We start from the raw sequence: 14,833 nt of genomic DNA on the forward strand, positions 1-14,833 counted from the left end.
TTGAGTCACCCTGAGATGTATTTTGAAGTGATGTCAGGGTCAACTAAAACATGTAGGTGTTCTTGTACATGTGTCTATCAATCAGTAAGCACCTTTCCAGAATAAGTGGTGGAGGAGTTTATGTAGGGACCTTAATGTCATTCATTTACTGTGGCCAATGCACAATGTGACCCAGATTCCCACATTGATAGATGTGGAGAGGTTCTGATCTGACACTTCAACTTTTGAGATATTCTGCTTTAGCTCAAGCTGGCAGTTCCATATGCTAGTTGCTAGGTTTGGGTCCATATCTGAGCAAGATTCAAAGCATAATCCACGCTATCTCTGACAAGTGACAGTGGCTGAKCAGGTATAAGGGTCATTCGCAGGAGGAAAGCTGATCTTCTGGCATGCGTGGTAGACTTCATGTGGTTGACTGGATATAAATGCAGGCAATCTTTCCATCCTGTTCAAAATCCCCTTACTTCATGTCAGCTGCATCAAAGCTGCATAAATGGAAAAACTTGGGAAGTATTTTATATCTTTAAAAAGAAGAAGGAGCAGCCAACAGCGTATGTTTCAGCAGCTCTTGAAGACAATCCACGGACCACAGACTTTTATGCTGACTCTGCATTACTGCCAAATCAATAGCATTCCTTTTTGATAATGCTTCGTTTTTACCCATGACCAGATGACCTGTCATTAGTTTTTTTGACCTACCAAATTGAATTGCATTTAATTTTTTTCTAGACAGCTCCCAGAGCATTGGATGAGTACTTTACTGATGCAAATGTAGAAGCAAATAGATAATCCAGTCTGGTCTGGTCACAGTCTGAGTTATGGCTGGAGGCTACCCATGAATCACTTTTACAGGTATAGTGTAAAAAATATCTTCAAGAAGACCCAACAGCTTCTAATTGGTAAAAAAATTGAAATTCCATGTGATCACTTGTCCCAGGAGACTGAACATTTTCCTTAAGTACTCATTTTACAGTTTAAAAAGAATTCTCCTGTTCATTTCTGCTTGTTGGACCACAGATATTTTAGTAAATGAGGTTACTGGCAAGAATGTCCATAGAAAGAGCTGATACCTGGAATAATTTCCGGAAAATGCATTTTGCAGTCATTTATTCAGCGCTAGAAGAAAGTTTGCTCCATCAGGATGCAAATTGTCAAGGTCTTAAAATATATGTCTGGCTCCAAGCTAGTAAATCGTTACAATTAGGCTGGGGCCTCAATAGCCTTGAAGTAGGGACAGTCTTCAGGTGGAGTTTGGACATGTTATGAAGCGGATGACGTAGCTACCTGCAATGGAAGTGGGCAGGATTGCATCGCAAAGAGGTCCCCTCCAGATCCATAGGTACCACACAACCGCATATGGGCCCACTAGCAGAAATCAGAATATCCTTTGGACACTCCTCCCTCTACAACCCCCAGAAGAGAGGTTTGCTTGCAGTTCAGCCCCTGAGGACAGTGATCTGGCAAGTGCACCAAAATCCCAGGCTCCTTCCTCCTACGCAACATGTCATGCTGTTGCTTGCATTGCAATTGCCCCCAGGCTTGGAGTTTGCATGTCATGGGCTCTGCCCAGCACTGATCAGAGCAGCAATATCCAGTTCAAACAATGAGAGCTTTTTTTAATATGTGTGAATTTCCTTTGATGCTTAAATAACAGAAAAATGGCAAAACAAAATGGGTTTCTTAYCTGAATTACTCAGGAGAATACAGTAAGCTATTCTAGGCTGTCAGATACAGTTGTGATTAGGTGCTTTTAGAAGTAAGTTATCTATTTCATCTGTTATTTATTGTGCATATTATATTTATTTTGCTGAATGCGTTATGCCCCTGACAGACTACTTCAGATTTCTTGGTATATTATTGTCTGGATGTTGTTATAAACATTTTTGAGAACTGGAGAGAAACCAATTGGATTCTGGCATTTATTTATCTTCTTAGAGTGAATCTTTGCCTGGTAGATATGTAGGACTCCTAAAGAGATGTTACACTGCATCATGTTAATCCTCCTCAATTCGTGGATTATTGACCTAATACACAGTGACAGCCCTTTCAGAGCCATCGTCTCTCGCTGTGGTAATCCGGCAGTCACACGAGCAAGCTGAAGTGAACAACCTCCACACAACAAGCGCATGATGCTCTCCCTGTGAGCCCACCAYGAACAAGCTGTCCCCATGCAAAGAGGCCCTCAAATTGTAAATACTGCTGAAATAGCTCAGAAAGCTCCTGTTGACTGCAGGAAGATGCATTTCACTCTGGGAGATCAAGGTCCTTTGTTCGCCTAAAAGCTCACAAAAAAGTCAGGTTTTCAGTAGAGGAAACTAAGGCCAGATCCTAGCTCAGAGCACTGGCTGTCTTGGGGCACTGCAGGTTCACCCAGAAAGCAGAGATTTGCCCCCTACCCTTAGCTGCATTGAGCTATTCTGAAGGCTGTCTTAACCCCAGGAGCCGGAAGGCAGCTAAGAGCTCATTACCCTTCTCTGATTTCCCTTCTGTCATGCCCGCTCACCCCTATCTGCACGGAAAAGAAATATTGGAATAAGGCAATAATCATTTTCTTTCCCAAATACCTAGAAAATTAATATGAGTCAAAGTTCTAGCTACCAGGCAGCGTGAGCCCAAATACACCAGAGCTTCCTGTTAGATACAGAGAAACAGCTCTACAGCCTATTTAATTAATCAGTCTTTCCACTTATTGCAATATTCTGCACATCAGACTGGTATCCTCAGCTCCTTCTCTCCAATCAAAGGGCTCAGTGTCTTCACAGAGTGACCAAAATCAGCTGTTCCCATTTATTGCTTGAGCACCCTGGAGTGTATTTGGGCTCATAATGGTCAGGTGTGGTAAAGCTACCTCTGTTTCTCAGTGGAGGCTGGAGGAAAGGAAACCTCTTCCAGTTTCTCAGCTAACTTCTCCCTTCTTCCAAGGGGTTCCCATATCTCATCCCCAAAAGAAGCCCCCCCTTCAGGTTTTCTGTACATCTACTTTAGGACTGAAGGTAGCCCAGGATTGCTCTGTTTATAAGAACTGCAGGGAGTTTTTATAGGATTAGAGAGTGTTGTAGCATGGACAACTTGTAAGCGTAGGCATCAGAGTTCAGGAAAGGAAAGAAAATAGAGATCCTACAGAGCTGATTACCATATAGCAAAAATGAGTGATCCTTAGTTAAAGAGTTTGTAAAAACATTACTAGTTTAGCTTATAGAGATTCAAAATCAGATTCAAAAGAGTGACTCCATCTTCCCAGCCCTCTTCTTGATCAAGCAGCCTTCTGCAAAGACCTTTAGCTTGAACCTAGCTGCCAGGAGCTCCTGACTTACAACTCTTCTAAAGAGAGAAGAGCACTGCTGTACCTGATCCTCTTCTGATGACTAAGCTAAGAGTCTGCCAAGAGCTGTATTCCCACAGAAAAATCAGGTTTCCAGGCCCAGAGCCCCTGGCTGACTTGACCTTCAAATAAAAAGCAGAGCTGCCCTGGTGGAAGGGTGTTACAGACCCTTCGCCCATCCCTGGCAGGCTCTGGCCAGTCCCTGCCTGCTCCCTGTCCTGGCACAATCTCACAGTGAGAAAAAGCTGTACCTGGGGGAAAATCGCAGCCAGGTATTGCTTTTTTGAGGATAAAGCAAGTAAGACAAATTAAGAGTTTGCTGAGGGAGGGAAAGCATGAGGACTTGCAATTACTCTCCTTGCAACTCCTCAGGGGCTATGAATAGAGATAGATTATATATTGCCCATTTAACCTTTTTACAATCTCACATCTTGGGCCTTTAGGCTAGCTGGAAGAGACTGCTGCAGTGCAAGCTCCGTACTGCAGAGAACATCCTCTGTACCACGGATGCTACCTCTGTAAGTGAAAAAGCCGCAAGGTGAAAGAGAAATTTTCCCAGTCCATGGACAGTTGCACAGTCTGAGGTGTTCTGTCATCTTTCTATTCTGTGTATGTGAGTTAAGTGAGTTGGAAACAATGGTAGTAAAAGACAAATTTTTCAGTTATAATATATCAGCCTAAGTAAATGAGGCTATATAACAACTTTTTCTCACTCATAAATTTAATGCTGCCAGGTTGTGCTGAAATGCTTACATTTTAGTCTAGCTGACTACAAGATTTTAAAATCTATGCTTATAAGTCCTTGAAAAGAAAGACATAAAATGCAACAAATGACAGCTTTGAATTATGGCTGTGATGGATATTGTCATAATAAATTCTCTCTTCCACCCAAAACAGGAATGAGGGATTCCTTCTGTACAACATTGTGTTTTTGCAAGTCTAATACAGCCACTTGCTCATTTTATATACTGCTTTCAGGCTGAAAGTCTCCCCATATATTACGTGAGCTCAACTGTACATGGTGCAAAATTGCTTGGTTGACAAAACTATGTTTTTAGTTAATTTAGGCTGAGATTTCCTAGACTGTGCAATGGCTTTTATTACCCAAGTTAGAGGAACCGAAATATCTAAATCGTCTGGGCAGTGTGTCAAGCCATAATCTTTTAGAGGTGTTGCTATACAGCTTGTTTCTACAGCTACAATTGCAAGAGGAASACATGCTGAAGTGACAGTCAAAACAGTGTTTTCCTAGGAAAGATTAGCCATTTTCAACACCATGGTCCCTGTCAGAGTTGTAATGTATATTAATCAGCAATTCCTTGCTTTAGCTCAATTTTCTGTTGCTACAAAATGGGGTGACAATTTAAACTACTTCTGGAATATTTGGCTGCTGTATATAGCTTTTCTCTGAACAAGCTTTGCAACGAAAAATGAATTCATTTAGACATGATGGCTACACATTTTGCCATATCTTTATTGCACTTTTACCACGTTGCAAACAATTCCACAAAAATGCTGCAAAAGTAAGCCTAGAGCTGCTGAAAGCAGCTTTTTACCCATATATGTATATATTTACACAAAACTATCAAAAGCAAAGTTGAAAAGCAGCAGCTCAGCTATGATAGTCTAGAAAGATAAGAGCTGCTACCTCTTTATGGATAAATAGTACAACTTGTCATTTTACATCACTTTGTAAAACCAACATTCAAGTATTCCTGTCAATGAACAATTAGTGAAATTCCCTTCTGGTAACCACTGTTTTTATTTATTTATTTATTTTTGCCTTTAAAAGTTTGTAATGCCTTAACCCTTTAAATGCTGAGTAGCTGAAAGAAAAGCATTCAATTTAAATAAGATACAGTGAATTAGAGCACTTAAAGGGTTAACACAAAATACTAAGTGGACTGTCACCATAAATAAAGTGTGAGTCACAAAACTATGCTGTCGCTCTTTAGTTAAATTTGGTAGGTAGGTCTGGATTTCATAGATATACCATATATAAATACAAAATATTAAGTAAAGGCCTCCTTTCTATACAAAAAGGACAGGAGGTGGTTTGCTATCAGACTGTTGTCTGTCAGTGATCTGAATATTTTCTGAATCTTTTCATAATCTCTTTTAGGTACTAACAAAAAGCATCACATTAGACTTATTTTTCTTAATGAACTAATCCTTTGCAGAGTCTACACTTTACCTACTTTGGGAACAATTATATCTCATTTCTGAATTCACTGAATTCACAAAGTGGCATACACAGTCTTTTGCAAGACTTTTTTTTTTTTTTCTTTTTGAATCTTCTTTACTTGGCTGGTAAAAACGTAGTCTTGCGATTTCATGATTTCACTACCTCTCGGTCGTAACAGTGTTAACATCGGTGTTAAAGTCATTTTCAACCACGTTGTCGTAACCATCCTTTTCTATACAGTCGCTAACAGCCTTGAGAACGATCCGTAGCCGCCTGTCCATGGCCTCCAAGTGAGGCTGGTAGAGAATGGGCGCTACTTTATCCTTTAGCAAAGACTCCTTCATCAAGAGACTGAGTTTGTACTCCTCCTTGGCTAACAACTGTAATCGCAGATAGGTGGACTTCCTTATTCTAAGAGAAAAAGAAGAAAACGCAAATCAGTATTTTCATTGCTACTTATTTCAGCGGGGCTAAAAGGATTATATTCAGCGTCCCGATAATAGCATAAAAATCTTCTTAGCTGAAATGGTGACAAACTGGCAGTGTCATATTACTAACAAATTTTCACCTGACTAGTGATGTCCTTAGAGATGGAGCGGTTTCGGAGCACAACTATACAGTGAAGCGCAGAGAGCCTTCATGTTGGTGGTCCAGGCAAGGCACCACCACGGACCGCTCTGGTGCTCCCGTGCTCACGTTCATCCCACGGAGGTGGGAGATGCTCAGCGTCTGATCCTGCAGAGACACCCTCATGTCTCTGGAGCCRTGGAGCTGGCCCCGGCAGGAAGGGTGCAAAGCCGAAACGCTGAACATCGCTGAAAATCTTGGCCACGGGCACTGAGGAAAACCTCCCAGGAAGCATTTGAACAAGCATGGAGCAGTTGTGCCACTTGCCTTCAATGGGATGTGTATTTTGCCTTAATAAAGCAAAATCTTAATAACGCCTCTCACGCTACAGCTTGCAGGCACAGTCTTTCCGTGAGGGCTTGATCTCAGCAAAGCACTTAAACATGTTAGTCCCAAAGCTCAGGGCTAGTTCAGGGCAGGCTCACTAGGCAGGATCGTGACATTTCCTTCCCTCCGTGTTATAAGAGGGGTACGCAATACAAGGCTCACTGAGAATTTCAGTCCTGCTGGTGGGAACAGCAGCACAAAATCGGAAACAAACACAGAGATGAAACATACCTGCAGCACTGGTTTAAAGGCACCAATATGGAAAGTTCATCGTGGGAATATTTTCCAAATCTATTTAAAGGTAAGAACAAGAATATGGCAGAGGCTATGTTAAAGACTAATTTGCACACATTTCTTTTCAGTCCAGGAAATGGAAGCAAAAATTCATAGTRGTATCTGTTCTGCCTAACTGGACTGGAGCTGAGCAAATCTGGACTCTAAGCTCAGCTACTTATTTTGAATAAATTATATAGTATCGGTGGGTTTCAGGATTTTTTTTTTGTAAAGCAAAGATAAAAATTTCTTTTGTACCATTCTTTGCTAAACTATTCACCTCATAAACTCTGAGGTATGGACGAGGCAGATCTGTGTCTGAATAGCATCTAGCACAGAAGACTTTTGTTTCCACCTGAGGCTTTCAAAACTGCCCTATTATATGAAAAGCTGGTAATAATTTATAAATTATAGGATGCAAAAATCATCTCAAAAGGGGTACTATTAAGTAATTAGCTTGGCCAGAATTGTTTCATTGTTCAGAAAGATTATTAAAGATACTTACCCTCTTCCATTATCTAAGTGGATAATAAATGTTTCATTTCCAAACTTTTCGAAGGTTTCGTAGTGATGTCGATCCATGTTACCTATGGAACAAAGACAAAAAGCACCATTTTTAGTTGGGTTTGCTGCTGAGTGTGCAGGCCAGCAGACAAGCATCAGCTCAGGTTCAGCAGGAGCCATAGCGTTCCTCCAAACACGGAGGCGGTTGGGCAGTGCCGCACTCTCCCTTCCCAGGCTCTCCCGCTCGAGCCCATCTTTGAGCTTGTTCTCCACCGTGGGAACCCCAAGGTGTGCAACATTGGAGGAGGGCTTTTATGCTAAGATTTTCTCTTAAGAGTAGTCCTAGAGTAACCCCAACCACCTGCTTTTCATGTCCCATTATCAGACCCTTTGGGAGAAAAGACGAGCTTTTCAAGTCCTCTGTAACACATCATACTTCAGCTCTAGAAGACTGACAGGGAGATAAAAACGGACCTTCCTACCCTCCCAGCAACCCCTCCTGGAGTACATCAAGGGAAACCCCRATCTAGCACGATGGCATCTCAAGTGCTCGGAGAGCCCAGTCATCCATGAGGTAGCCCAGTTCTGAGCCAGCAGAGCTTCTTCAGTGAAAACCAGCGCTGATGCTCCACCTCTCAGTCGGCATAGCTTGCCAAGCAGCAATATTACCTATGCTGGCTGCTGAACCTTAGCTTAGGGAAGCCAGAGTTAGATGAGGAAAATGCATCCTTCAAGCAGGCGTGTTAATCCATATGACTTCATTGACATTATATTAAATATCTGGAACAGCAATCAAACATTCTGTTTTTTGCTGGTTAAGAAATTTGTTCAAATTTCTGGCTGCTTGGAAAGCTAACACAATATTATGGCTCTAACATATGGGTTAGGATACTATTGTAGCAGTACCAGCTGAACAGCTGCTCCTTGGGCACCCCTGGCAGGCAGACGTGTGATCTGCATTTTAAGGTCAATGTGTGCCAAAGTTTTGGTGCCAAGCTATGAATTTTGCCTGCATGGTGGGGTTCTCGAGCCATTTGCAGATGCCACATATGGCTCCTGAGCTGTGAACTAGCCTCTCCTGCTGCAGTGTCCATTGCAAAATCTCAGTAGCAGAAACGGCTGAGGATGGTATGTCCGTGTTGGCATGTGCCTGAAGATCAAATATGTATGTTGGCACCTTCAGGTACATTGGTTGAAGCAGAATAAGTTTCATGTGAGAATGTCTCGATGTTAACCACGGAGTTAGCTTGGAACTGGTTGCTATTACTTAGTCATTAATAATTATTTTACTTTGATCAGGCTACATAAGCAGAAATCACTGTTCCTGATACATACCACAGTTGCCTTCATTATAAATCAACACTTCTTTTTTCCCCTCTCTGATACTTTATAGAGCAAGCAGCAGTGAATACTACTGCAGGTTGACAACAGTGTGCCAGTAATGGCYAGTCTTTGCATGTACACGTAGGAACATACATTACAATGACAAAGCATTCATTGTAAAGTGAACTGTGAAGCCCTTAACTGTTGTGAAGCAGACTAGCATGACCTGTGTTCATCACTGTGTATTTGTGTTCATCTTTGTTCCTTTAATCTGAACTGATGGGAATACACAACCTTATAAATCTGTATTTTCTCACAATCATCTAGAATGGCACATACAGTAAATGCAGCTTCAACCACGCTTTAGCAAATTGCTGAACTATGCAAAGCGGTGTAGAAAGAAGTGGTTCTTATTCTAATCAAATGTTGCATTTAGTTTTTGAAAGAGATAAAACATACCCATTAGGAAATCAAAAATTGTCATATCCATTATATCCAGGATTCTGGTCCCACTGTCATACGGGGGTGTTTGTTTAACCTCTTCACAATAATCTGGATCAACTTCCCATCTGAAAAAGCCAGTATTTTGATATTTTATGTGACATACAAAGGTTATTTAATATTAAAAAAAGTTCTGTTATTTTGCAAAGATCTAGCTGTATATCATTAGATTAAGGGCAGGGTCAGGTGGAGGCAGCAAACTCTTTAGGCCGCTTCTAGCAATACAAGGAACTCTGACAAAAGATTGTGGCTGGTGAGGAAGGAAGAAAATCATGAGACTGAAAACTATCTGACTAATAGGTTCAAGATTTAGGAGACCAGCTGTACCATCAGTCATACAGTGTAAACACTTGAGACTTGTTTAGGGCTGCTGATAGCACTGAATCTCTCTCTCTGATAGGAAGGTCCTGTTGCATCCTATCAAAAGCTGTTGCGGGCATCTAGCCCACAAGGATGTTATGACACTAAAGGTCATTTCAGGTTCAGGACCATAATCTGGAGTTCCCTGCAGTTCTAAGTATCTATCCCTTTCTAGGAGTTGGAACACTGGTGGCATGCAAATGCTCTCATAAACTCAACGCTTTAGAAGAGGGCTGGGCAGTGATTGAAGCACCATTTATTCTCCTGTCTTGCATTGCAGCTGGCAAACCCTTTGCTTGCCACTACTCACTCTGCTTTCTTGCGCTTGTGGTAGGACCGTCTCCAAGGATTTCTCCAGGTTTTCCTTTTAGCTAAAGACAGATCAGGGAGGAAAGCAGCTAGAGACCCTTCAATCTGATCTGGTTTTCCACAGAGGGCATGCTCAGTTGAGCAGTAGTATGAGCATTCGCCATAGAAGCAGATGTTGTTAGCTGGCAAATAAAGAAAAAGAGTTTTAAGACCTTCTCTTAAATTACTGTTCAAGAATTCATAAAAAACACCAAAGTAACATGAGCAGAAATAAAACCCTGACCCAAAACGCACTGCTGCCACACATAGTTTTCTTTCACTGAAGCCACTAAAAAGAGCGATTTATTTCACTGGCTGGGATCATACTCTATGCTAAACTCTCTGTGACTATTTCCAATTTATTTATATTCCAGAACCCCAAAATAAAAATGGTGCTTTTTAGCCTTTCCTTTCTCCTTTCAGCTTCCCACACTGATACATCCTTTGAGACATATTTATTACTCCATTCAAACCAGGATGGTTGGAGCCCCAAATCACACAGCTGAACAATGGAACATGACCAAAATTAAGTCACCTTTCAAAATCTTGGCTCATTTCCTCTAAGCACAGACAACAACATTTTATTCATTTACTTTCTGGTATGAGAAGAATTGGCAGTTTTACTAAGGAGGATTATTTATCATGCAAACAAATGTAGGAGTGCTTGTGGAAGGTGGAAACATCACAGATCTAACTCTTTCAGCATACATCCTAAACACAAATTTCCTCCTCCATGCATCACATTATTCCAACAACCACAGAAGAACAACCTTGCAGCAGCAGCATAAATGTATTTTAAAGTGTATATTACTTTAAAATCTCCCCAAAGCTGCTATCATATATTTCTGAAACAACAGGAATATCCTAGTTCTTTAGAAGCAACAACTCCATTCCTAAGAGAATTTACTCAAGGTAGAAAAGAGCAGTTCATCCCCCCAAACCCACCAACAGTGGATTATGAACAAGAATAGAAGCACAATGTTGATCTTGTTGCTGGTGTACTACAACACTTTTCACAGTTGATTTACACATATAAAATGGCATTAGAGGAAAACTATGTCTTTTTCTTATGGTAATAAACAATGCTGAGAAGTTACAGTACTTCCTAACTCCCCACAAGGCCTCTACATTAGACTATTGCTTCAGAGCGACTCTCTCTCTTTGGGCAGAATCAATACAAATGAGCCTGGAGGGCTGGTAAATAGATGGAGGTGATTTTAACATACGTCCCCTTGCTTGCCTGCTGCCAAACACCATGCTGCTCTGAAAGGTGAGCTGGTTATTTTTCATCTCAGCGATGCCCTGCAGCAAGCCGCTCTCCGTATCTCTGCGATGTTGCCCCTCATGGCACAATCCAACCTACGGCTGGCAAAGCACCCCACTGGAGATGGTACGGCATGTGTGTGCAGAGCAAGAGAGAGGATGAGTAAAGAAGACAGGGAGAAAGACCGGCCCTACCGCTATGGTGAAAACAGAAGGAATGGAGAAAAAGGCCAACATGCCATGACTGGTGAAGGAGGAGTAGAAGGTTATAATGGTATTAATGAGCTCTGATAACTAGGAACAGACTGTTTACCCTGGAATTGTACCAAATAATCAGATTGCAAGACTGCTGTGATATTACTTGATGGCTTGTCTGAGTTATTCATTTCCAAGCCTCTATCGATAGTCATCAGATTTGTCTGTTAAACTGTGATCACTTCATGCTAGACACACATTACGCAAATCCCTCTACTGTGATTGACTCATAAGGGCCACCAGTCTATCTGTGGTGAAGAACAGTTCCTATCTGAGCTGTATATTTACATTCTCAGTGTTGGTTCATACTGGCTAGGTACATTCTGATTCAGTCCGGAAATATTTACCCTGTGGTCAAAAACCTTGTTGGCATTTACTGAAAGTACTTGGGGGAAGAGAAAATGAAGAACAGAAATTACAAAAGGAAGAAAGGGAGCACTCAGCATGTCTGTACTTTTTATTTCAGTTATTAAAAATGTTTTATCATGCAGACTACCCTTTCTTAAAAGCATTTTAAAAGATTTTCCTGACAGATATAGTTAGTCCCTTAACACTTTAATTAAAGGAATAGTAGCTTGAGATCTCCTGCTGGCTAAGAAATGGCCAGTTAGCCACTTGGCCTGATTTTTTCCTAGTCACCTCAGCCTCAGTCTTGACACTACTCATCACATGATATGCCTATTAGCTTGTAAACAGAAATCCCACTCAAATTTTCTTTTAAGCATTATTGTAACTCATATCTCTCTGAATGTGGATCTTTGAAAAACTTCTTACGAATTGTGTAGGAAAAGAACAATCATAGAATCATAGGAAAACTTGGGTTGGAAAGGACCTCTGGAGGTCTCTAGTCCAACCTGCTGCTTCAGGCCAGGGCTAACCTCAGAGTCAGACCAGGATTATCTTCTCTTCTCCACTCAAATAAATTCAAATCCCTCCGCTTCTCCTGTATGCCGTATGCTCCAGCCTTGTAACCATCTCAGTGGGCCTCCTTCAGACTCACTCATTTCATTAGTMTAAAATTAAGTATACAGTCAAAGTCTAGATAAACCCAACTTAATATAAGCCATGAGCTCATGGCCCTGCAGTCTACAATCTCTCCTGAATTTTCTTTTCAAAAATACTATCAAGCAAGGGACTTGGCATAGCTTTCACAGGGCTAACATGGATGCCTTAAATAGTCTTTGATCATCCTGGCAAAACCAGGGGAATTTCATGCCTCCATGTGAATGTCTTTCACAATTCAGGATGAAAGTGAGAGGTTGTCCAAGCACCTGAGGGCAGTGCTGCAAGCTGCAGGTGGTTTGGAAACAGGAATATCATATTGGGTCATTAGGAAGGCTGGAATACACTCAGCCAATAAAAACTGAGGAGAAACATCTGTGACTTGTACCTTTGAAAGAAATGATTGCAGACAAAKTATTTTAAGGGGTTCCAGGCTGCTGCAGGGGATGATTTACAAGAAATCACACACAGATGATGCTCCTTGCTGCAGGCTAGCAGAGAAGAGTTAGGAGATACAAAGATATCCTTATTTCCCCTGTGCCTGCTCCCTCAATGGGAAGGCAGGATCCTCCCCTGCTCCGCAGTGAGGGCTTGTTTCCACTTATTTGAAACTGCAGTGGGGCTCATGCTTTAATTTGGCTGTGTCAGCATCACCCGCTCATTTGTGGCAGTAGGTAACCCCCTGAGATTTATCTTCATGGCCCGAGACAATTTATCTTTGAGGGTTTATAGGAACTGACTTCCACCTGGCTGCAGGAAGCTGATGGTTGGTTGTCTGGGGCTGTAACAGTTTTGTAAAGAGCAAAAGGCATGGCAATGCCACTCCTGTGCTGTCACAGCCTCTGCTGCATGGTATGTAAATCTGACCTTTTGAAAAAAAGAATTATATTAAACACAGCATTTTGCACAGCAGGAAGATAAATACTGTGTTTAATAGTTTGCTTCCGAATTTAACTCTGGGAACAAAGAAACCCTACTCTGTATTGTCAACGACAGCAACTGGGACTAATCATTTGACGGTAATCACACATTTGCATCCAGATAAGTCTTCAGGAAAGCTTGGGGGCTATTGCAGTGATTGCATTCACTGCTGCAGAGAGTAGCATAACTAGTGGGTGTGCTGCCCATTAATCTGGGCTCCTCTGGCTGTGGATTCTAACACAGGACACCCATTGACCGCTCTGGGAATCCAATCCTTGAAGCAATAGGAGGATGCATCCTGTCATCAGGACAGCAAACCTGGGCTAAAGCTGCAAGCGTATTTCTTGGTGAGAAGTTATTTTCAAGAGTGAAGCTTTTTCTGACAGCCAATAACTCTCTCCAGGCTCAGCCCTGTGGCATGTCCTCTCCCTGGCTCCTGTCTGACTTCTTGGTGGGGGAAGGCTGCCTCTTGGGTGCTGGACCTCAGGTTTAATTATTAAAGAAGCTAACTGCTTTGACTGATATGGAATGGGCATCTTGATATATCTACCCTAATTCTTATATACAGCAGCTGGGAGGAAGTAGCCTGAATTGTTATCTGGGGAAACACATTCATTCTTAAGATTTCTTAAAACTGTACAAGAAAAGCAGTGACAAAAATAAAGAAATACAATTCTCATTTAAGACTTAGAGGTGGAACAGAAAGCCTCCTGGAAACCTCAGTAGATAACCCACATTCCATGTAACATGTTTGGGGGGAAAAAATGTCTAGCTAGAGACATGTATACAGTGCTTCACAGGGAATCCCACGCCAAGAACCGGGTTCAGCCTTTCTAAGGTAAAAATAAGAGGAAAAATTTGGAATTAATTTTAACAATTAAGAACCACAGAGTGTCTTATCCATACATTTTATGTGCACCATCCAGATATCTGAACAATAATTCTTCTTAGGGAGAAAAGGAACAACTGTAGATACCTTAATGCAAATTGCTTGGCAGAGCAATTTTTTTATTGCGATTTGTATGACTGTTAATAGCAGACATTCAGCAACCCTGTGCAATTGGAACACTGGAAAGAATCCTGAATATTTATTAGAGCAATGAATGAAAAGATCTTTCATTTACCTGCTCAAAATAACAGCTAACTCAGATTTCCTATTGTTTTCTGGGAGTAAAAACAATCCATAATCCCTTGGAACAAAATATGAACAAAAACATAGTGCTTACTAGCTATGTAACATTGATTTCTTTAAGCTGCTGCCTCAATTACTTCCAAAACGAAGGCTGACATCATTAATATGTCTCTCTTTTTCTAGCAAATTACCATTCATTTGTAAGAGTAGCAGGACTACTGCTGTCTGCCCTACTGCAAAGGATGTAAAATTAATTTAAATAATTACTGACCTAATTCCATTTCTCATGTTTAGTCCAAACTGCCTGGAAGTGCACTTTTCTGCAATCTGCTTTCTCTCTGAATGCAGCTTAATGTATTGACTGACCCTAGTCCTGTCTCGTCTCAGTCATTTACACTTTCCAAAGGAAAAAAAGAATGCTTCTCTGAAGTGTGCTGTGGAAAAAAACCTGCCTGCAACTTGCTGACATTAAGAGGGCCTTATTTCCATG

General features: G+C 41.3%; 1 protein-coding gene across 1 annotated transcript in view; it reads right to left on the bottom strand.

Annotated features, from left to right (window-relative positions):
* Positions 1 to 5,592: 5,592 nt before the first annotated feature.
* The window catches only part of FAM20C (FAM20C, golgi associated secretory pathway kinase), a 56,909-nt gene continuing 47,668 nt past the window's right edge, over positions 5,593 to 14,833 (bottom strand). Inside the window, exons 6-10 of the mRNA XM_026083102.1 lie at positions 9,733 to 9,913; positions 9,021 to 9,130; positions 7,240 to 7,321; positions 6,693 to 6,752; positions 5,593 to 5,918 (exon numbers count right to left, since the gene is read on the bottom strand). Of these exons, the coding sequence (XP_025938887.1) occupies positions 5,666 to 5,918; positions 6,693 to 6,752; positions 7,240 to 7,321; positions 9,021 to 9,130; positions 9,733 to 9,913 (686 nt within the window). The 3' untranslated portion in view covers positions 5,593 to 5,665. The remainder of the gene's footprint in view (positions 5,919 to 6,692; positions 6,753 to 7,239; positions 7,322 to 9,020; positions 9,131 to 9,732; positions 9,914 to 14,833) is intronic.

This window comes from Apteryx rowi, unplaced genomic scaffold (genome assembly GCF_003343035.1).
Source record: "Apteryx rowi isolate R43461 unplaced genomic scaffold, aptRow1 scaffold_6, whole genome shotgun sequence".
NCBI lineage: Eukaryota > Metazoa > Chordata > Aves > Apterygiformes > Apterygidae > Apteryx > Apteryx rowi.